Source organism: Macrobrachium nipponense, chromosome 11, assembly GCF_015104395.2.
Source record: "Macrobrachium nipponense isolate FS-2020 chromosome 11, ASM1510439v2, whole genome shotgun sequence".
In the NCBI taxonomy this organism is placed as follows: domain Eukaryota; kingdom Metazoa; phylum Arthropoda; class Malacostraca; order Decapoda; family Palaemonidae; genus Macrobrachium; species Macrobrachium nipponense.
In genome coordinates this window covers 82,401,921-82,426,920 of record NC_061087.1, presented here as the reverse complement: position 1 = coordinate 82,426,920, position 25,000 = coordinate 82,401,921, and the positions used below count along the sequence as shown (strand labels likewise).

Here is a 25,000-nt window from a genome sequence, read left to right as displayed (position 1 = left end):
GAAAAGTAACACTGGGTAGTTGAGTTCCCTAAAATATTCCATTTTGATCTTTTTATAAAAGATATTATTATTTGTAACCGCTCATCTTTAATGATAATTAGATTCTCCTTTTAGTTTTAATCCTAAATCCAGTTTAATTTCCAGTTTTTTTTTTTATTAAAAAAGTAACTTTTGTTCTCAGGTCTCCCTGTTGTTTCATCTACAGCGTAAAAATCCTGTCGTTGTCTTTTTAACATTTGTATTTTCCTTCATCGGTTTCTCCCGTGTGTATCAATCACTCAAGCTTCAAACAATTATCCGAACAGAGTATTTTTGCGTTCATACTTTACAGTTCCATTATAAGATGTGGTTCGGTTCCAAAACAGTCGAAGCCGAAAGCTAAAGCATTTTCTGCTCTCTATCTCACTTTGTGTCGGAGGAATTCCTGATGGTTAAAGTCCAGAGTTTCAAAGGTCTTTCCCGGCACGTTTTGTCAAGATTGTTATCGCCAACAATATTCAGAGATTTTGTGAACACGTCATTGAGCTGTCTGCGATAGAAACCACTAGCCTTTTATCTCAAAGGTACCATTAAAAATGAGATGCTACCCGAAATATTTTTTTATCAAATGTAGCATAGACGATGTTTCTTAGGGTTTGTAATTTGCATCTTAGTTTTGGCAAACACATATTTCACGGCAGGGGACGCAGATTTGAGAATGAATTTAAGGGACATTTGATAGAAGGTTAAACATTATAGAGACAGACTAATTAAAATAGGATTAATTTTAGCTTTACGCTTAGCGTGTGAGACGGGCAATTTTAAATGTCTCTCATAGGACATATCAAAACAAAATTGCAGTCCAAGAGGACATACTTTTCTAAGTATGGCTCAGTTGTCGCTATCATTGTTAAAATATATACAAAGAGCTATTGAGAGCCTTCTCAGCAATCGTTATCTTGACAACAAAATTATTTTGGTTTTCCTTCATTATTACCAATATACATCATATGGAAAAAACCTTAAAAATAAATATTTTCCCAAAATACTAACGAGCATGAAAAACAAAATTTAAGGGGCAAGAAGACAAATAAACAGACACATAATTCGACAACAGTTGAAATAGTAACCAGTCAACATTTTTCTTCAACTTTCTTAGTTATATACATATAGCAAAAGGAGATAATCATTGATAGAAATACTGAATATTCAGAAATGTCTTTAACTTAAAATCAAGAAGCATCATACATCAACATCGGTAATCTATTTAGATCGAAACAATGGATCAAAATATCTTGGAAATGTAAAATATATATTTTACTCAAAATAACGATGTGGACTTAGGATTAAAAAAGAACCTTCATATTACCATAAATGTCTTTATTATGTAAAACTATCAAAATAAGTTTAAATAGAAATATTGGATCATGACAAGATTAGCGAACCCACTATTTTTCAAGACTGTACTAAACCGCTTTGATTCATATATATATATATATATATATATATATATATATATATATATATATATATATATATATATACAATGTGTGTGTATTATATATATAGTACATATATTACACACACATATACATATATATATATTATAGATATAAATCAAAGTGGTTTAGTACTGTCTTGAAAAATAGTGGGTTCGCTAATCTTGACATGATCCAAAATGTTCTCAATATTTGAACAAGCAGTTTCATAACGCTTGAACACCGTTTTAAGAATGTAGGTAAAATATTCCTTTATATTTTTACAAAGGTGAAGGTTGCAGCCGTAACCTGGGCGTCGGTTGGTGGTACCTGGAATATCCCCTGTGCTTCCAGGCTCTGGCCACAGGACAGTTCCAGCTAACCGGTGACGACGAGAAAAAGACCTCTGCTGCATCTGCCGGCCTGGAATGGACGGCCTGGAAAGGAAACGACGTCTCCCTTCTCTCAATGGCGTTTATGATCCGTCCAGTATCAGCATAGAATTTTTTTTTTTTTTTTTTCAAGTTAAATAATCGAAATTTACGTTTTTTCAACATTTCGGAAAATAATTTTGCGAGTTTTTTTTATTTTTAGAAAATCTGCTGCTTTGATCATGGATCCCGAAAAAGAAAGTAACAAAGTTTAGGTACTCAAGACTTCGATGGAAATGAAAGTACCGGAAGTCATAATAATCAAGATTCCGTGAGAAAAGTAACAATAGACATGAATCAAGGGTTACGATGAGATGAAAGTGCCCAAAATATCATTCAGTGCTTCTGAAGAAACAGAGGCACCAAGATCTTCAGTGGAGTAAAGCGATTTTGCTTTGTAGTGTGCACTTGTAGGAGACACTGTGAATCAACGTCCATATAAAATGAATAAAATCTCTGATATCTCATTGCCATAAAATTATTTTCCTCTTCAGTAACATTAATTTCTTTATTTAACCCCTTAGTGCTTTTACTTACTTTCCTGGGAAATTAAACGACCCAAATAGATAGAAACCTTAACAGGCGCATGTAGTGGTATATCACACACACACACACACACACACACACACACACACACACACACCACACACACATATATATATATATATATATATATGTATGTATGTATGTATATAGTATACAGTAATAAGCTGCTTCAAGGTATTTCTTTTAAGCGCTTCGTTGGTCATTCATAAAAACGCAAGAGCACTTGGCGGCATGTGCCATTTGAGTGTAGATCTGATATATTGTTACAGTGCAAGATGAGAAAGCATCCTATGGAATAAGCTTACACGGACATGAACTAGCAAAAATAAGAGAAGAAAATAACAACTAAAAAACGGACATATGAATATTAAATAGCATACATCATCTGGTCCCGTATAATGAACTAAAAGAGAATACAAAACAGCTTTTATTAAGTAAAAATATGCTATGTGGGGATCAAACAGATGTACCTTGAAATATTTAGAAATGGCCTTGTTTAGTCAATCAGAGCTTATCGAGACATTTTAAGCTTTGCTAAAATGCCTACACCGTCTGCTTGTAAGCACTTTATCCTTTCCTTCTCAATCAGATTTGGTGTGGTTAGTTACGTCACTCTGTTACTTATGGTATTTTATTATCCAAGACGCTTGATTAGTTATGAAATTTAGTTTTGAAACTCACGAAAATGAATGAGTTACACCACCTGATCCAGTTAAGTGAAGCTATGATTAAAGTTTTAGGGTTTGTTTACCAAGAATTCTTTTTCTCTTTTGGGAATAAAGTTATAAATGTTAAACACTTCCGTAACCATAGTCATACTGATGCCAGATTAAGAAACCAAACCTGTTGTGAATAAGGGAAATATTTCCCCCGCCTTGTAGCACAGAGGAAGAGAATATGAAAATAACATTTCGGTATTGAAAAAAAAGAGACTTGCTTATAGACGAAGGAAACAGCGACGACTTATCGCAATTTTCTTCTTTTTTTCAGATAATGCAAACTTCATTAGTCATTTCATTATCACGATCAGTGATAAAAGGATCCTCAGGTGAGCCTTTCAAGGACACAAGACGAGAAAACAGTGATGTTACAATATAGTAGAATACCACTTTGGTGGTATAATCAAAGATAAGTTAAATACAGAGTCATCAGTCCTGTGATATTCTCCTTCAACACAATGTTATTGTGGCTGAGATAATCTTTTTAATCTTTTATCTTTAAGGAGGAAATGAGGAAAGCGAGTCAGAATATGGTTTTATCTTTTAATGAGTTTTTGGGCACTGAATATAAATATGATTACATACTAGAATATATTGATATACAAAAGAAAAGGACTGAGTGTAACATTAATTTCCCGCTTCTAAAGAAACTTGCAATATATCTTTTGCATAGCACGGAATTGAATATATATATATATATATATATATATATATATATATATATATATATATATATATATATGTGTGTGTGTGTGTGTGTGTGTGTGTGTGTGTGTGTGTGTATGTATATATATTGTATATGTGAGTGTTTAAATAATCATTAGTGGAAGCGCACTAAGACAGGAAATTAACCTAAACCAAAAATGGCTACAGTAGATATCATAACTGCTACCGACTAGCCATTCTACACGGCACACAGTCGCCTTAATCTAGCGTGTGCAACAATCATAAATGAATCATAGGACTCCGAGAACACACGAGAAAGCAAAAGAATGCTAGAGTATTGATAAAACGGAGATTGAAGGGCTCTAAGATTATATCATCCTGAGGGCCCCGTAATAAATTAAATTAAATAAAAATCGTGCGAAAACTGACAAGGACAAATCCAAGTATTACACAGCAAACAAGACAACATGAAAATGTGTGAATTCACAATACCGCTGAAAAATTAGACGAGAAAGACAACAGGCTATTCTTAAAATGCTTTACTGACATCTAAGTTATTTTTGTATTTCACTTTGGATTATCGACCATCTGTAAGTTGAAGAGACACTTGTATCAAAGAGGAAATTATAATTGAAATCAGTCTATGGAAGGAAATGAAAAAAATATCAATAATATTTACAGACAGCAATAAAATCAACAATAATGTTATTTTTATTTCTTGAGGCTATCTCTGTTTATGTAACCTAAAGAAAAATAAACCAATAAAACAGAGAGAAACTTATAGAATAAGCCGACCAATGTCTTTCCCTCTCCATCTGAGTATTTTACAGAATGCTAGACTGAAGAGGACATGGAAATAGATATAAACATCTAATTACAACTGAATACAGTCAAACTGGCTACGTATTCACCCAGCTACCTAAGAACCTGGTTACTTTGAGCTTGGCTACCCACAATCCCGGCTTTGATCCCAGCTGCCTGGAAATCCGGCTGTTAGGCTAATCAGACCCTGGCTACTTTGATTTCTGCTTTCTGGAAATCCGGCTATTCTCAGCCCAGACTCTGATCCTGGCAACCAGTGAACCCGGCTACAATCAGTGTTCACATATTAAAACTTTAATAGGTCAAAGATGACGAAGACTCTGGTTAGGCTGTATATCTTCTAATGCCACTAGTAAATTTTGGCTAAGGGCATGACATGAATCCTGGTAAAAAAAAATTCACAGAAAAAGAGTCAAAGGAAAAATGTTACATTAATCTTTTCTGGATAGTGACCCCCCAAGGGTTTTAACCTGGTATGTATCCACCTTTGCGGTGTGTTTAGTGAAAAAAAGATGTGACCCCCAGAAGTATTGTGAATATTTCCCTGTGACTTTTTTTTCATAGTCAAAATAGTGACTTTCTTTATGTGACTTTTTTTCTGTGACTTTATTACCAGCCACCCAAGACACACTGAAGTCCAACATCACGAAGACTGACAACAACTCACCGCCAAGGAACGTTCATAGAGCCTTACGTTATTTGATAGGCTTAGTCAGGCCAGACTGAATTTAATGAATCAACACTTTTAAATTCAATATTATATAGAGAGTTACGTCTGCAGAGGACTGATTTCAAGTCCATGTAGGTTCTGGCTATGGTTAAAGATAGTGACTGTGTTGCGTAGGCTGTCGGGCCCTTATGTAACCGGTTTGACTGACGGCTAATTACAAGGTAGTATGCCACTTTCCTTTTCGCTGAAATCTTCCTGAGAATATCGGCATTCCTCTCGTTCGGGAGATCAAGAGCAAAGCAAAAATAAAAAATGAATCTTATAACTTTCACTTTTCTGGCAGCAGTTCTACTATATGTGTCCGTCACTTTCAAAGGCTGGGTTGTCCATGGATCCAGATCTGTGCTTTTCTGCGTCGTCCGTGATTTCTGGATCCTTTTCTTCGGTGATTTCTGCGACAGTTTGGCCTGAAAAGGGTGAAAAAATAACGTCTTTCTTCTTTGAAAATGCTGAAACGTTGAGACACTTTTCACTTGAGGCACACGTAGTTGAATACTTTATATATATTCTAGTGACAATCGTGAAGTACAGCGAAGTTTTTAAAGACAGAAAATTGATGATTTTGCCTGCTAGACATTTAAACTCATGGGAATGATCTAAAAGTGAGAAAGGTTCTATAAGGAAATTTTTTTCAGTGTTGAGCGTCAATGACTTTGGCAATTGTAATGGTTGATAATTCTTACTTGACCACCAATCTCCATTCAGTGATTATCAAAATATTAACCCCTGCCGCAGTAACTAACTAATTAGTCGACAGTTTTGGAGAAAAATTATATCTGGGAAACTGGTAAAACTTTTAGCATGCATCAATATTTCATTCAGGTTACAAGACGTCCTACTCGGTATAATTACGAAAAGTAAAGTTATTCTTCTAACAACAGTATACCTGCATTATATGCATCGAAAACGAATATGACGTAATAATATTTGTGGCACAATAATAGCGGATTTGGGGCCTAAACTGAAAGAGCAATTAAGTATGTTTTAAATACTGATAATAGCAATAAACAAATCCCTGCAATAAATGTAGACTTGCAGCATATACCTACTGGCAATGAAAATGAATTTATAATCTACTTTAATATTAAAATCTGAGTGGATCTTCTTGTTTGTCCGGCCAGGTAGGGTAGGGGAGATATAGCTAGCACCGCCGGGTTCCGGCGCAGCGTAGCGCGCCATCAAGCTGTAGGCGAATCATTTTGAAAGAATAACTTACCTCTATCGCGAGCCCCGACTCTTGAATTGTACATAGTTAGCGTGACGCAAACGCCGAAAATACAAGGGACCCCGCAAGCGAAAGCCAAAACCTCACGATAATACATTGATCTGGAAAGAGGAAATGCTACCTTATAATTTGCTGTGTGTATAGCAAGTATTCGTCTCTCTCTCTCTCTCTCTCTCTCTCTCTCTCTCTCTCTCTCTAATCTTTCCAACCGATACACCATAACTTACAGAAACTCACTAGTTTTATTATTGTATTCTTGTTGGCATGTTGGCATGTAAACTGTATGAAGATTTAAATGTAAACTTATGTTCATAGTAATAAATTAATTACATTTCATTGCTAAAACACAACGATGGTAACGAGAATAGCAAGAGTATTATTGATATTCTTGATGACAATGAGAAGAATGACATGACAAAAATAAAAGCAACAAAAGGGCAGTAGGTAGTTTCATTAAAAAAATAATTAAAAAGATTCTTTAGTTACATTTCTTTACGACTCCTCAAACCTTCATAAAATTCTCGGAATGCAGCAGTCTACCAGGGATTTCAGTAAGTGGTAGAACCATTAATGAATATTAAACCATATCTCTCTAATCTTTATACTTAGGGGGCCACCTCAGATCAGTATAAAAAATGTTACGAGCTTTGTTTCCAAGTGATTTCTTTCCGATATAAAAACACAAAGCGATATTTTAAATATGTCACGTGACAAAAATCATTCAAAGGACTGGGGATACATCATTTTTAAAATTAAAATTTAAATGATCTATCATAAAAGAAAAATTTAAATGTCTTCAATAGAAACCCTCCCCCAGACAGCCAAGCCAAGCTCAGCTTGCCCAAGGTCCTTGAGGGGGGGGGGGGGGGGTTGTTTGCATTGGGGCCATGGGGGGGGGCGGGCTCTGGCGAAAACTGGTTGTCTGGTCAGGCACGCGTTGTATAAACTTTTCTTTCTCCTTTCCATTTTGTTTTGAAGGGTTTAGGGGGGGGGGGGTGGTGGGGGGCGGGCGGCTAGGGGAAGCTTTTTCAAGTGGTGTCAGTGATTTTCGCTTACTCTGGGAGTAAGCCTACAAACTACTTTGTTGTTGTTGTTGGGGGGGGGGGGGTGCGGTTAGGAAAGCCTAATAGGGTCTGAAAAAGGTGTTGAGTTAAAGATACATTAATTTTTGGATAGGATATTTATGATTTATTTATTAGAATGAAATTGTAAGAAATAAATAATGTGTATATTAAACAGTACAGAAAAATGATTTCTAATATTGGTAAAACATCGCTCTATTTGAACATCGAGTTTAGCACTCGCCCCCCAGTAAGCTGGAGGTCCGATCACGCCTTGTTTATACACCTAGCACTTCCCTACAAACACCGACAGCTGCTAATACTGCCACCATAAGTGCTTCTGTGACTACATTCATCCATTTATAATGATTCGTTGAATGTTGGGAAAGGACTTTTATTCTTAGGTCACCTTGGCCATCTCGCTCAGTATCTTGAAACACACACACCGCACACTTATGTTTACACATTCCATTTTATAAGTTTAACCTCCACTCCTATGAGATAATTGTGACAATCTAAGACTGTGATTACCCTTACATAATGCTGAAGACTGATTAGAGTTTTTTTAACAACTTGCTGTCTTAAGTTCTCATAAACTTTCATTTCAAAGTACATTTTGTATATTTCCACACAAGTAATCTATACGATTCATAAATTTTATACACACCCACATATTCGTATATATACATATATATATATATATATATATATATATATATATATATATATAATATAATATATATATATATCATAAAATATATACGAATATGTGGGTTGTGTATATATATATATATATATATATATATATATATATATATATATATAAATATATACGAATATGTGGGTGTGTATAAAATTTATGAATCGTATAGATTACTTGTGTGGAAATATACAAAATGTACTTTGAAATGAAAGTTTATGACAACCTCATAAAAATCGCACTCCAGACAAATACACACTATTCTAAAGCTTGTAATGATAAGCGTATCCAAACAAGTGTGAGGAAATCGAAAAGTGAAGAAGTGATTTTGCCTATTAAAAACACGCGCGCACACACACACACACACACTATATTATATATATATATATAGTATATATATATATATATATATATATATAGATATATATGTATGTATAATGTTATTGTAGTATGTATTGTATTGTGTGTGTGCGTGCGTGTTTTTAATAGGCAAAATTACATCTTCACTTTTCGATTTCCTCACACTTGTTTGGATACGCTTATCATTACAAGTCTTAGAATAGTGTGTATTTGCCTGGAGTGCGTTTTTTTATGAGGATCTATTGTTGTGCTAGTTTCAGGGGCTTTTATTTTGTCTTGCCCTCCTCTAATACTATGTTGGACTGAATGTTCCTATTTTTCATGTTTTCATAAGTGAGCTTCTTGTTAAAATCCAGCACGGAGTCAAAGCTGTCCTATCGTGTCACTGACTTTGATACTTCTGTTTCTCAGTGAAAGAATGAATTTCATGAAGTTTCGCTGTAAAGAAAACTCTCCTGCAAGTCGCAAACCAACAGGTAAGCATCTCGAAACTACAAACAACAATTCATAACATCTTTAACCTCATGGGATGGAACATGCTGCTGTTCTTGTTCCAGAGCTAGTATAGCTAAGATTTCTTATGACAATGCAAATTTTCCCCTGCTTACTGAATACAACTTACTCTCCATTATCCAGCTTCTGTATAACCATGATGACAATTCCGTTGGAAACCTTGTCCAGGAGACTCATGAACCCGTAGACAAAGGCGCCTCCCTCCGAGTTCTCTCCGATGAGATCGGCTGTGATGGAGAGCGAGGTGATCAGGAGAACCGAACCTCCGATGCCCAAGAGAACAGCCACGGGATAAACACCCCACACTTTAAAATAGCCGCTCTCCCCTCCTACGCCTATCCAGATACAAGCCGCCAAGCCAACGCAGCAACCAAGGGAGAATGTACGCTGGAAGACGCAGAGGAAACATGAGTAACTGGTTCATAAAGATGGCGTGGATAAGATATCGCATGAACTTCAAGAGCACAGCAGCATACGGTAACATCTCAGTCTAACAGCCGCTTTGGACGTCTGGCTTTCTGTTCAGCAATGAAGGCCTTATATTACAGCCTGCACTTGAATCATTTCTAGATGATTGAAAAAAAAAAAACCACGAATTGAAGAACAAATGTCTTTAAAAAAATCCACATACAGTTTGAAACGTCATGCTCCCTCTTTAGTTCGGAGATACTAAAAGCAGATTTTTTTATTTGTTCCCCAATTTGTGGCTTTATCAGTTTTCAAAGTTCGATACTAATCTGTGACCATCATTTTTTAAATGTCTTACAGCTAACAGCTATTTCACATAGTTCCTAGCCAAACTTGTTCTTTAAACTTAAAGTTCAATTTAAGATATTTAATATTTTAGAATGTATCACATCTAAAATGGTAGCCGAGCGAAAAACAGTGATGATAATGTAGCTTATATAAACAAATTTCTGTTAAATTGAGGCCCGCCAAGTTGAAGTCCTACAGTATTACATATTCTACATAAATGAATAAACTGAAATTGACTCACCTTTCTACCTATTATTCTGTTTATAGGCTTCATGACAAAGGATCCCAAGAAACTAGAAAAATGCATAATCATCGGGACAACGGCAACAAAAATGACGTCCATTTGAAGTGTGTTGTCAACAAGGAGGGGAATGTATGTCTGCAAATGAAGTATGAAAATATAGTACCTGGTCAAACTGTTTTCACAGAGATCTTTATTCAGCGTGGCAGTTGTCTATACCTTCTGTCAGCTTCATCTTTTCTCTTGAGTTACAGTAAGTGACAAAGATACTGACAAATTCTCGTCAAGTTTCCCTTAACATATATTTGACATTTCAGTTATTTCGCTAATGTTACTAAAGACCAAATGCTTTGTTGTGATATACTGACCATGTAAAGATTGACATAAAGCCTTGTTGCTGTGTACATAGCTCCAACTTGGTAAAAAGTCGTCATTTTGAACCAGTCTCTTTTTCTTATCCTTGTGACTTTTCTGCACTGAGAAGACTTGTCTTCTTCGTCAGAATCTTGCGACTGACAGAATTGTGGCTCCTTGGTTCCAACATGGAAAATGAGTGAAAATATGCTTCCTATGCCTATACAAGTAAGAGCAACATTCTGGAATAAAGGCAAATTCACAATGTTAATGCACTTATCCAGGAACAAAGGGAATTCATGGATACATGTGTTCTGTTGGTATTTCTTTCACATCAATATTTTTATGAATAGGCATACCTAAATGATTCCAGGTTAAAAAGTCACAGGTAAAAAAGTCACAGGAAGAAAAGTTCACATTAATATTTCCTAGATAGTGACCCACTAGGGTTTCAATCCGGTATGACCTCTGTGGTGTGTTTAGTACAAGCACGTTGGGGATTACCGTAAAATCATAAACAAAAGACTGTAAATGAATGTGACTTTTTTTTTTCTGTGACTTTTTTCCTAGCCAAAATTGTGTCCTTTTCCTGTGACTCTTTTTTCGGCCACCACCTAAATATGTACCCTGAAACTGTCAAGTTGTTCTGGGCCAATGCTACCCATTTTCTGGTAGTCGTCCACGACCCTGAGAGCCGTCGTTGGAAGCTCTGTCGTTGTAGACGGGGCTATGGTAGTTGAGTTAGTGTCTTCCTTATCCTCAAAGGCATCCACTCCCAGAAAGATGAATGTGATCACAAAAACTAACATGTTTGCCAGCACCATAAATGCATACCTGCAGAGGATCGAAAAATAATGGATGAAATTCAATTTCCTTTCATTACAATGTTCAAGCACACTAATAGACTCCAATGTATACATTATCATACTAATTGCCTCTGTAAAATACAACTCGCCTTCAGTATTATTATGTTATTGTAAAATGTATGTTTTGTGTTCAGATTCCATAATAAGATTAACTTAGCGATAATATGTTCAAGTAATGTACTATGTTCAGAATTCACAAAAACATAATTTAAAGTTAAAAAATAACGTAGAATGAAAAGAGAGTAACAGGGTGTAGCCGTCATCATCCTAAGAAACAAAGACGTCTAGGTCTTCTTTATCTTTTTTTTGCATTTCAGTCATATGATTAAGCCGCGTGTCGTATTGAACCAGTATCGTTCGTCTTTGTTTCTTGTCTAAACCATGTGGCTTATTGCGCAATGTTTCGTCATAAGCTTCCAGATTGTTCTGTGACCAAAACATTTTGCATAGGATCTTTCCATGAAGTCATATCTCGGATGTGACGTCACTCTTTCCTTTCGATATTCCTTTATAGTCATAATCTTTCATTTTAAGAGAATCTTATGTCCTGAAACCGTGTACTGTTAATGATTAGTAATGATCATAATCTCACTCTCCCTCTCGTTTTTGAAGGGAATTTATTAAGATTATTTCAGAGAGCCTAGTTCCCAAAATGCTCCACTTTATATGACGTCATCCCATTTTGGGTACGTGAGTCACGTTCCAGAGCTTCCTATACGAAGAGAGGCTTTGGTCATTTTGAGACGTAACCATGCTGTAGAGTGGTGCGAAAGCTCTCTCTCTCTCTCTCTCTCTCTCTCTCTCTCTCTCTCTCTCTCGATCGGAATTTTTAATTTATTTTTTACAGTAATGTAAAGAATTATAGTAGTAATTCTTAGCCTTTGTTAAATTTCTTAACTCCATTATGGTTATTTGTGGAATCTGAACGTGCAATGTAAACGGGTGTAACAGACCTTTCAAGTGGTTTAGTGAATTTGGAAGCTGCAGCAAAAAGGAAATATTTGAGGTGCAAGGTAAACTGATATTACAAGTTTAAAAATACTTAAGGTATTTAGGGTAATTAGTGATTTTCAATTTTGTTCATATTTCAGTCTTTTGTGTCTGTGTGTTTATATTCAGTGTGTTCCTATTTCATAGTCTTTTGTGTGTGTGTGTTTATATTCAGTGTGTTCCTATTTCATAGTTTTTTTCACATTTTTGGTGGTGAGTTTGATACTCATGTTATTGCATCCACAGTCTGTTTGATTAACTTAGGGTTTCTTAATGACTTAAAATTGCGTGTTTGTGTTACTGTTAATTTCGCTCTCGTGAATTAATTTTCATTTACTTAGATTTTATTTTCAAATTTTAATTATTCCTTAACAGTTTGAATTTCACTTGAGCAATTCAACTTCTTGATTAATTAATTTTATTGAAGAGCTCATTTTCATTTAATTTAGTTCAATAGTTAATTCAAGAATGAATTAAACTGTGTTGTTTTTCAACTAATAGTAAATTTTCCTAAGATTGTGAATTTCACTTATAAATTTTGAATGTAGAAATTAATTTTTTGTATTTAAAATCATTATGACACTGTTTAATTTACTAACCACTAGTAATAGGATTTAACTTGCGTATATTTCTACCTCAGTGATTGTGCTGCTTTCCTTCAATTTACTTGAAGTGAGTCAGAGTAGAGGAAATACTTAGACTTTTATTGTTGTTGTTGTTGGAGTGATGCCCTTTTATTAACTTAAGCTCAGGAATTCCTCACACTTGTTCTGATGAACTTTCAGTCGTATTTTATCTGTTATGAAGGTTCAAGTATCTGGCTGCTATGAGGTAACTCTAAGAACATTATACTTTTTGTTCGGCAAGTGTAGCAACCAGATTTTTGGGCGCTTCGTCAATATATATATATATATGTATATATATATATATATATATATATATATATATATATATATATATATATAAGGCTACAAATGTCATTTCGTTTCCAGTTCGCTCTAGCTCGGAAATAATACTGAAAGGGAATTACAACTGTACGATAAGTGGTTTAGTCACCTAGCGGATACAAACCACTGACAGCAGCTACCTCCGAATACATACATACATACACATATATATATATATATATATATATATATATATATATATATATATATATATATGTAAGCATATACACACACATATACAGTTGATGGCAGTGGCTCGCAACCGCCAAGTGAATGGTAACCACTTGTCAATTATATTTCCTTTTCGGTATTATTTCCGAGTTAGAGAAAGATGGATATTAAATGACATTTGTAGCATGATGTTAGTGAATATAAAAATGTCACGGTGATGTGGCACAAATTCACACACACACACACACACACACACACACACACATATATATATATATATATAATTAAGTTTATATATATATACATATATATATGTATATATAATATATAATATACTATATATAGTATATATATATATATATATATACATATATACATATATATATATACATAGGATATATATACATATATATATATATATATTATATATATATATTATATAATATATATATATATAGATATGGGAGACACCGAATAGAGTTGAGTTCTGTCCTTTGGGTCTTTCTAGTAGCAAGCGCTGGAATGAGAGCCAGGTGGGATACCTGGACACAAGCCCAAGCAAACTGGAAAATGACGACGAAGACAGCATGGAATGCAAATCTGACTCCTTCGGAAGACTCCGAGCATCCCAGGCACTCGTTGAAGATGAATGGAAAGCTAATCATAACTAAGATGGTTCCTGTTGGCGAAGAAGGAGGAAAATTTTTATTTTCTTGGGACGAGAAATGAATGGAATAAAGTAGAGGAGAATGAGAACGGAGTAAACGCAACACACAAGGAAAGATTTAGTTGAACATTACCAAAAGAATATTCCTCGCAGATGTGGAGAAATATTTGAGTACATCAGGATATTAGCTTGAAAAATAATACCTGCATATATTGCTTTCAAAAAATAGCATTTATATTACCTTAAAAATAACATCTATATTGCTATGAAAAATAACATTTATACCGCCTTGATAAATAACATCTAAATAAAACTGAAGAACACTATCTATATTACATTGGAAAATAGCATCTATATTACTTTGGGAAATAACATCTATATTACTTCAAAAATAACATCTGTATTACCTCGAAAAATATCATCTATATTTCCTTGAAAAATATCATCTATATATCACCTCGAAAAATAACATCTATATTACCTTCAAAAATATAATCTATATTACCTGGAAAAATAGCATCTATATTACCTTAAAAATATCATCTATATTACCTTGAAAAATGACCCCTATATTACCTCGAAAAATATCATCTATATTACCTTGAAAAAAGCATCTATATTACCTCGATAAATATCATCTATATTACCTGGAAAAATAGCATCTATATTACCTTAAGAAATGACATCTCTATCACCTTGAAAAAAGCATCTACATTACCTCGAAAAATATCATTTATATTACCTTGAAAAAAGCATATATATTATCTCGAAAAATATCATGTATATTACCTGGAAAGATAGAATCTATATTTCCTCGAAAAATATCATCTGTATTACCTAGAAAACTAGTATCTATATTACCTTAAAAAATGACATCTATATTACCTTGAAAAAGAGCATCTTTAATAACTTGGAAATAACATCTATATTATCTTGAAAAATGAAATCTTTATAAAATTGAAAAATAGTACCTATATTACCTTGAAAAACATTTATATTACATTGAAAAATAACACCTATATTATTGGCTTTCAAATTAACATTTATATTACCTTGAATAATAACACCTATAATACCTATATTACCTTAAAAAATAGCATCTATATTAACTAGAAAAATTGCATCTATCTTCCTTTGAAAAATAACACCTATATTACTCTAAAAATAATCTCTATATGACCATGACAAATAGCATCTATATTACCTTGAAAAATAGCATCTATATTACAATGAAAAATAACAGGTATATAAACTTGTAAAATACCATCAATATTACATTGAAAAATGATATGTGTATTGCCTTGAAAAATAACATCTACACTGCCTGTGTTCCTGTGTTCACAGTAGTACTTGAAGTGTACGCAAGAATCCCACTCACCTATCAAATGGATGGTTTTCCTTCTCCCATACCGTGCGCATATGGGAATCTTATTTTGTTTGTCCGCCATGATTCCTACTATAGGGGTGCTCAAGCCATCTGCTATCTGACCTACGAGCATGATATAGCCGGCGGACATGTCGCCAAACCGTAGAACCTGGGGAAAAGGAAGATGGAAGTCCAGGGGTTAAAGGAATTTTGGAGTGTCTGTGATGTCCTGGCCTTCGTCAAAGTAATAACCGTAATAATGTATCACATGAAGAGCAAAACCCTGACCCTATTGATTTGAAGCTCACTGAAAAATTTTAATTCAAATAATAATTCCCCAGATTTATAAAATTTTAAAACAAGTAAAAAATGCGACGAAGTTTCTTCTGCGCAATCGAGTTTTCCGTCCGGTGGTCGTCTCCGTCGCGGCCCAGGAAACTCAGCCACGGTCCGGTTGTTGTCTATGTTTTTGGTACCTATAATGCTGCCAGAAGTACGATCATGGATAACTTTAACGTTAAATAAAATAAAAAATACTGAGGCTAGTGGGTTGCATTTTAGTATGTTTGATGTTTGAAGGGTGAATGATCAACATACCAATTTACAGTCCTCTAGTCCCAGTAGTTTTTAAGATCTGAGGGCGGACGGTCGGACAGACAAAGCCGGCAAAATAGTTTTCTTCTACACAATCAGGTCACTTGGGCATCACACGCCAAATAATATGAGAATAAGAAGAACTGAGAGAAAACTCAGAAAAAGCTGTGGGAGCAATGACTAAACACTTCTTCCTCTTGATTTCATTTTTATTTACTGACTAGATAAAAACGAATTCAATGTGAAACAAAACATTAATTTCCTCATTGAAGATGTTCATCAGTATTCTTATAAAAAAACATTTTATGGTGGCTACTCCGTCCAGAACATCGTGAAAAATTTACTGGCACTGTCACTCAGACCGGAGGCATCCAATCAGTAGAATTAGGGGGCTTTGGGTGTTTTAATATCTTTCTTAAAGTTTTCAAGAATATTCTTAGGAAGGAGCAGTTCATAGTGAATACTTAGCTTAGTAGATCGTGAAATATCTACAAGTTCTGTCGAACAGGGCTGATGTAGAACAACCTAACTTTGTGTTTTTCTAATTCCTGGATACTTAAAGCAAGCTTTCCTTCACGCTCAAAAAACGTACTGACAGAACACATATTATCTAAAGTAGGCGGCCTTGTTAACTATCTCGGAACAGAACTGGCGATTTTATAAGAAAAAGCGAGTCAGTCTCTAGAATGGCCCATAATCCATTTCTCAGAAAAATCAGCAACGGACGAGATAAAAATGTCAAGTGGCTTAGGGCTCTTGCCCTTTGGGAGGATCTCGATAAATCTTGATTGATCCGGCCAAGGTTTCTTTCTTTCTTTCTTTCTTTCTTTCCCTCTTCGACCTGTATTTGTAAATAGAGGGCGAAGTCTCATTCCGGCATCTCTGCGTCGTTTAGTAATTAGCACAGGAGATGTCTGTAGACAGTTCCGCACTTATCTCACATAATTAATCAAGTATAACTTATGTACCTTATATATTTGTTCCCTTGGGAAGGCTGGCGGCTCAGTAAATATTTTTGAATTTTGATTCACACGCCTTGTTACAAAGTGTTCAAATGCTTAATGTGTAGATAGCTTTTTGACATCTTTTGGTGGTCACTACCAAAGTACTGACCAGACCCAATGTTGCTTAACTTCGCTCAATCAAAGTAGATTTCAGCTCAATGATTATGTTGATTAAACCAGCTACGACTAGTGTTGACTGCTTTGTAAAAGAGAGAGAGAGAGAGAGAGAGAGAGAGAGAGAGAGAGAGAGAGAGAGATTTCTGGCAATGTTAGCATCTTAATCATAATTTTATTATAAGCTAGAAATTTTTCCATCAACCAAAGATTTCTGTAATGCTGTCCCATTGGTAATTGGTAATTGAAAAAAAAGGGATGTATCTATTTTTATTTCCTGTACTGATGTACAGAAAATAGTTTTGTACTTCAGAATACTAATTTAAAACCGTGCCCTACTTAACATTTAAAGTGTATCATTTTTCCACGATGCCCATTTAATACTGATGCTGGATCCCATGAATTTTAAGGCGCATTTTCACAGCTCTGACAGACATTCCCCATCGTTCGTTTCTCTAACTGTGTATCTGTCTGAATTCCTTCTGCAAGTTTTTACAACCGTCGACTTCCCCCAAAGGAACACTGGGCCATTTAAAAGTATAAATATCCTTTATCAAATGAGATCATTAAAAGAAATCACTAGGGGGAGGGTGACCTGGACACGTGCCCCCATGAAAAATATTGGCAAAAATAATGATATTGAAGATTCAGATAATAATAACATGAATGAGAAATATGAAAATGGGAACAAATAAAAATAATCCATAGAAATGATAATAAAATTTTAAGAAAAAATTATAACAATAACAATAATAATAATATCAATAATCTTAATAATAACAATTATAATACCTATGTGCATCTATACACACACACACACACACACACACACAAATATATATATATATAATATATATATATATATATATATATATATATATATATTATATATAAATATATCATATATATATATATATATATACTTTTATATATACTAATATAATAGATAGATATATATACATTATACCTATATATATATATACCTATATATATATAATCTATATATACCTAGTGCATCTATAATATACACATATATATATATATTTCGTGTATAATATATCGTATAATATATTATTAATATTAAATAATAATATATAATATAATAATAAATATATATGTATATATATTAATATATAATATAATATATATATATATAATATATATATATCGTTAATATAATATACGTATATATATATATATTACTATATATATAATAATAATATATATATTAATATATATAATTATATATATATAATATGTATATATTCGTGTATATATATACGTATATATATATATATATATATATATATATATATATATATATGTGTGTGTGTGTGTGTGTGTGTGTGTGTGTGTGTGTGTGTGTGTGTGTGTGTGAATAAATTCTTCTGCTAAAGCAGGATATGTCTCAAGTATAAAATGGCCATTAAAAAACACTGGTTTAAATCTAAGGACTATATTGAGGTGGAATCACTTCCACCCTTATCAAGCATTGAATGACAAAAGGATTCTCATTAGCGAAATATATAGTAGGAGACATCCCTTTATGTGATGCCTAAGAGCATATCTCCCCTTTGAAATTTTTCTGAATCCGCTAGCGAATGTGGTTCAAATCTTCTTAAGTGACGGGTCAAGCGGAGATCAACAGCATATGTGAAAGAGACGAAATACTCTTATTTTGTAACTAACGATTATCTCTAAGATTTGAGAAGTCTCAGACCCTCAAGGAGATATTAGAGACTTGTTTATTCGAAGATAGCATTGACACTGATAAATTAAGAAACTCAAGTGGCCCTGCTGATGGGCCTATTAACATCCCAAGTGACTGGACTCCCCACGACTAATTCGGAAGATGAAGATGATTATTATGATCGTATTCCCTGATCATGTCATTCTGTCATTTCTTCTGCACGAAAATGAATAAATAAATAAATAAATAAATAAATAAAAATCTGTGAATCAAGGATATTTCCACATATGTGTTCTGTACAACCGTAAATATTACTTTGCTCTCTCTCTCTCTCTCTCTCTCTCTCTCATCATCTAATTTATCTTAAACTCAACAAGTATATACAGTCTTGACTGGACAGCCTTATAAACCAAAATATTATTTGCCCCCCCCCCCCCCCGCCCCCACTCCCAACAATTCCCCGAGCCTCTCTCTCTCTCTCTTCTCTCTCTCTCTCTCTCTCTCACTCACACACACACACACACATCTAATTTATTCTAAGCCCAACCAAAAAAGTGTTGTCTAGACAGTCTTGGGTACAGAAAGAAAACACGTAGAAACCTAAACAAGAGAGAGAGAGAGAGAGAGAGAGAGAGAGAGAGAGAGAGAGAGAGAGAGAGAGAAGAGAGAGAGAGATAAGATATCTCTCACTCCCAAAGCGTATTAAAAATTGCAAGGAGGTATAGCCGTTATGTCATCTTCCTTTCAAATCAACTTTTAATCATTCTGTATCATTATCAGCTACTGATTATGGACTTATTGCGATTATCACCGATCTACCGATAAAAATTGTTACATAAACTCATGGTATAGATTAGAACGCATTTTCAGACGAGCATTTCTGTGAATAATAATAATAATAATAATAATAATAATAATAATAATAAATTGATGACATAGGTTTGAATGTATATTCAGACGAGCATTTCTGTGAATAATAATAATAATAATAATAATAATAATAATAATAATAATAATAATAATAATAATAATAATAATAATAAAATTGAGGACATAGGTTGAATGTATATTCAGACGAGCATTCTGTGAATAATAATAATAATAATAATAATAATAATAATAATAATAATAATAAAATAATAATAATAATAATAATAATAATAATAATAGTGAATTAGATAAACTGATGACATAAGTTAGAACACATATTCAGACGAGCATTTCTGTGAATATTATAATAATAATAATAATAATAATAATAATAATAATAATAATAATAATAATAATAATAATAATGATAGTAATAATAATAATAAATACAATAAACTGATGATAAAGGTTTAAAATGGATATTCAGATAAGAAAATTTCTGTTGAATAATAATAATAATAATAATAATAATAATAATAATAATAAAATAATAAAAATATAAAAAATGAAAGGCAAAGTACGGATCAGGCGTTTACATGGAGACTTGCACACACCCACACGCACACACACACACACGAAATCCTGAATCTTTATAGGCCTAAATTACAAAGTGAGACAGCTTTACAGCCCATTATAATTATGAGGTCGATATCCTACAACCAGTCGAGATAGTCCTTTTGGCAGGTTGGTTGTTTTTGTGATCTAAAAGAGGTTTTTGATGTCTTCGTGCTTTTCCGATCCACTTTTTTTGTTTTTGTTTTTTTAAGAAAAAAATGAGCCTTCTTTATTTTTTTGGAACCACTGAAAAGAAACTGACTTTTTTTTAATGGTCTTGATGTCGATTTTAAGTAGTAGATACCTTGCTATCTATGAAATGCTTACTTAAATGTAAATTGGAAAAAATTAGAGGTATATTGAATAATCCAAGTGATGAGTAATTAATTTGTTATCTTAATTAATGTACATTACCAGAGATCCCTATCCTTGTCAAAATATTCTTAGTTGATGAAAGGAAATTTATATTCAAATAAACTAACTTTTAGCAATCGTAGAATGATACATATACAATTCTCCTGTAAGAGCGAGAGTAAAATGCTACGGTGATCTATTTATAATTCTCCCGTTACTGCGAGAGTATAGTAATCCACATATAATTCTCCTGTTACGGCGAGAGTAGAATGATCCATATGTAATTCTCCCATTACAGCGAGAGTAGAATGATCCATATATAATTCTTCCATTACTGCGAGAGTAGAAGGATCCATATATAATTCTCCCATTACAGCAAGAGTAGAATGATCCATATATAATTCTCCCATTTCAGCGAGAGTAGAATTATCGATATATCCCATTACAGCGAGAGTAGAATGATTCATATATCTTAGAATGATCTATATGTAATTCTCCCATTACAGCGAAAGTAGAATGATTCATATATCCCATTACAGCGAGAGTAGAATGATCTAAATATAAGTCTCCCATTTCAAGAGCTTAGAAATGATCCATATTCTTAGAATACTTTATGTAATTCTTCTATGTACAGCGAGTAGAATTATCCGATAAATCCACCCCATTAACAGGGGCGAGAGTAGAATGATTCATATATCTTAGAATGATCTATAGTAATTCTCCCATTACAGCGAAAGTAGAATGATTCAAAATATATCCCATTACGGCGAGGGGGTAGAGTTATGATTATCTAAAATATAATCTTCCCATTTCAGAGAGAGTGGAATGATCCATATATCTTAGAATGATTCTATGCTAATTCTCCCATTACAGCGAAAGTAGAATGATTCATATATCCCATTACAGCGAGAGTAGAATGATCTAAATATAAGTCTCCCATTTCAGAGAGAGTAGAATGATCCATATATCTTAGAATGATCTATATGTAATTCTCCCATTACAGCGAAAGTAGAATGATTCATATATCCCATTACGGCGAGAGTAGAATGATCCATATATAATTCTCCTATTACAGCGAGAGTAGAATGATCTATATATAATTCTACCATTACAGCGAGAGTAGAATGATTAATATATCATTCTCCCGGTACAGCGAAAGTGCAATGATACATGTATAATTTTTTAGTTACGGCGAGAGTAGAATGATACACATGTATTTCTTCTGTTAAAGCATGAAGTCATATCAGTAAAGATAGCGCCAAAATATCCCATTTTCTTCTGAATGACTCTAAGATAAATTTCGCTTCATTTCGAACATTTAAGGGATGGAAGAACTCTTCCGCATCCAACTCCATTGGTCAGAAAAGAAGAAAACCCGTAGGGGGGTACTTCCGTCAGTGGACCTCATGCGGTGCACTGTAGGCATTACTTAAGGTTCTTTGCCTTCGGCCTCTAGCTGCAACCACTTTCGTTCCTTTTACTGTCCCTCCTTTCATATTCTCTTTCTTCATCTTACTTGCCACCCTCTCCTAACCCTCGATTCTAGTGCAACTGCGAGGTTATCCTCCTGTTACACCTTTCAAACCTTTTACTGTCAATTTCCATTTCAGCGCTGAATGACTTCATAGGTCCCAGTGCTTGGCCTTTGGCCTAAATTAATATTCAACTCAACTCAACGAAAAGAAAAAAAAATATTTCTTTTAAATGAAGAGAAGAGAAGAATAAAACTTATACATCAAAATGAATGAAAGAATACTTAAAAATAAAAGAAAAGGAAGAGTAAGTGGTTAATATTCACAAACGAAGAGGAGAAAAAAATTAAGAAGAAAGTGCACACAAAAAGAAGAGTGAAAGAATGCTTTCTAAAAAAAATAGACGCAAAGAATAATGCTTACCCCCCAAAAAATGACCATTAAAAGTAATGCTTGCTAAAAATATACAAATAAAACTGCTTACAAATGAATCAATGGAACAATAAAGAATGCAAATTAAATTAAATAATAACAGAAGAATACTTACAGACACATAGAACAGAAGAATATACGAAAACCACATGGAGGCGCACAGGTCGTTCATGAAATGCCCAACTCCGTAGCAGAGTTTGGGTATCAGGGGCATGACATCCTTCTTCTTGGTGGAATCCATAGTTGGGCCGAATTTGCTCTTCAGCTAAGACGATTATTATATTATTAATATAATTTATGCTATTCTGATTCCCAACACGAGGACGTCCGTCCCTTAGTATGTAATAGGTCCCTCTCAGACACTATCTCCACATCTTTCCGAAGCGTAGCAAAAGAGCCTAGTGCCTATCTGGATAATTAAAAAAAAACTTGGTGTTTGTCTGAGGCGTCTGAGACTAGTGGCTGACCCTCAGCCACGCGGAAAAGACTCGTCGAATATCTGGTTCAAATTCTGTTCCTTTGAGCAAAAGGTCGTCGAATATTAGGTCAGAATTCTATCAGATAACTAAAATGAACCAACGTCTTCTCGACGATCTAAAGACTGTCGAATATCAGGACAGAATTCGATCAGATAACTGAAATAAACCCGAGTTTTTTTTTCCAACGAGCTAAAGACTGTCGAATAACTGGACCTGAAGTTGATCAGATAACTGTAAAAGAACCAACGTTCTCTCGACGAGCTGAAGACTGTCGAATATCAGGATAGAATTAGATCAGATAACTGAAATGAATCAACGTCCTCACGAGACCAAGAACCCGCCAAAACTAACCGCCAACTGGACCTGCAATTGAATGCGACGTTTAACAAGAAAGATAAGCTTTGGTAAATCACAGTGAAACCCTAGCGAAAGATAATGGAGTCCCCAAGAAGATTTTTCATAACAGTGACGTGTATTCAAGGTAAGGCTGATAAAATTCAGGCTTTCCTCCCTGAAATATGCTATGTCTTGAAGTTCTTATCTCGCTCACTGTCATCGTCTGAAGTACAGGACAACTGAGGGATTTAAATATCTTTTGATCAGTCATCTTCATGTTTTCGTATCGCGTGTGTATCAATAGCTTTGTAACTTGCAGTCATGAAGGTTGCTATTACCAGCAGTGACAAATTTGTGGTTATTCGGACGGTGCTGCAGGACGACTCCCCATTCGATTCATCTGAAACTCAGTTCGAAGCCTGGTGTGAAAGCACTTTATTCCAGTTGCCACATTGTATTTCAGGCTTTTCCTGAGTGAAAAACTAATTCAGAAGTATCGAGATGTTAACAGTTCATTTCTGAGAAATGAATATGATGATGTTCGCGAATGTGGGAAAACTACAGAGAAATTACATAAGTAAAGATAAGTCATATACCTACAGGAATTCAACTGTTATGGTTGACCTTTGTTACCGGAAGATTTTAAATAAAATACTCTAATTTTGTTATATTCAGCTGAGAACTTATTGAATTCATGTCGGCTAATTAGTTGATTTGAGTATAAGTTTCAAGGTTCTGTCATGTAAAAACAGCAAATGTTATTGATATTTGCAACAAAACTTCGTAGGACGGCGAAGACAGTAATGGGGTATGATAAGACTCGAGAGACATTTAAGTACAAAGGAACTTTGTCTCTCTGTATGTCACTGAAATCAGGTTAGGTTAGACAACGCTGTATATCAATGGAATTGACATCTATAGATTGGACATCGAAACGCTTACATAAACCAGAAGAAGAAAAAGAAGAAGAAGAAGAAGAAGACGAGGACGAAGACTGGAGCTGAATACTTTACCTAATTACCTAATTACCGTTTGTTCTTTGAGTAATCATCTTTTCTTTCCATTCGTCAAAACATCTTGCTCTTCGCCAGAATGACTCACCGCGGCCAAGAAATCGCGAGGAAATTGGACTTTCCTTTCCTGTGATGCGCAGGCGTCGTTTATCTTTGCTTTAATCTGCTTGACCTTCTACAAATAGGACGCCCACGAATATCACCAGAGCAAAAGTTCCGAAAACACAGACTCAGATAACGAATCTGTTTCACGCCTTATCGTTCCGTCCTGTTTCACGTTTATCTGTTAAGAAGCGAGATGTACTGAGATCGCTTTACCTTTAAGTTTATAGAGCCACTTGTGTAGATTGGCTTATGAGACAACTCAGTCATGTCAACAATTATTTTCGTATGTCATGACTCAGGAGGACGGAACTGGTTCGTAATTTCAACCTCGCGT

The 25,000-nt window shown here is 34.2% G+C and overlaps 2 protein-coding genes across 2 annotated transcripts in view; one reads left to right on the top strand and one right to left on the bottom strand.

Moving 5' to 3' along the window:
* LOC135206452 (angiopoietin-1-like) overlaps window positions 1-2,355 on the top strand; it is a 9,290-nt gene extending 6,935 nt beyond the window's left edge. The window contains exon 5 of the mRNA XM_064237832.1: window positions 1,747-2,355. Coding sequence (XP_064093902.1) covers window positions 1,747-1,958 — 212 coding nt within the window. The 3' untranslated portion in view covers window positions 1,959-2,355. The remainder of the gene's footprint in view (window positions 1-1,746) is intronic.
* A 1,327-nt stretch (window positions 2,356-3,682) lies between these two features.
* On the bottom strand, window positions 3,683-23,584 carry LOC135206441 (major facilitator superfamily domain-containing protein 12-like). Its single transcript, XM_064237823.1, has 9 exons — window positions 22,849-23,584; window positions 15,601-15,757; window positions 14,027-14,234; window positions 11,208-11,415; window positions 10,596-10,823; window positions 10,228-10,365; window positions 9,340-9,617; window positions 6,588-6,697; window positions 3,683-5,778 (listed from the first exon to the last, which is right to left on the bottom strand). Exons 1-9 carry the CDS (start codon window positions 22,972-22,974, stop codon window positions 5,663-5,665), a joined length of 1,569 nt encoding a protein of 522 aa, XP_064093893.1. The 5' UTR covers window positions 22,975-23,584; the 3' UTR covers window positions 3,683-5,662.
* Window positions 23,585-25,000: the final 1,416 nt, after the last annotated feature.

What these genes read in the sequence shown, in the direction of transcription:
- LOC135206441 (XM_064237823.1), bottom strand. Translation starts at nt 22,974, where the DNA reads ATGGATTCCACCAAGAAGAAGGATGTCATGCCCCTGATACCCAAACTC. An exon ending in CAGAAGCTGGATAATGGAGA is followed by an intron (nt 6,698 to 9,339) that starts GTAAGTTGTATT and finishes TCCTCTTTCCAG; the next exon opens with ATCAATGTATTATCGTGAGG. An exon ending in AGTCGGGGCTCGCGATAGAG is followed by an intron (nt 5,779 to 6,587) that starts GTAAGTTATTCT and finishes CACCCTTTTCAG; the next exon opens with GCCAAACTGTCGCAGAAATC.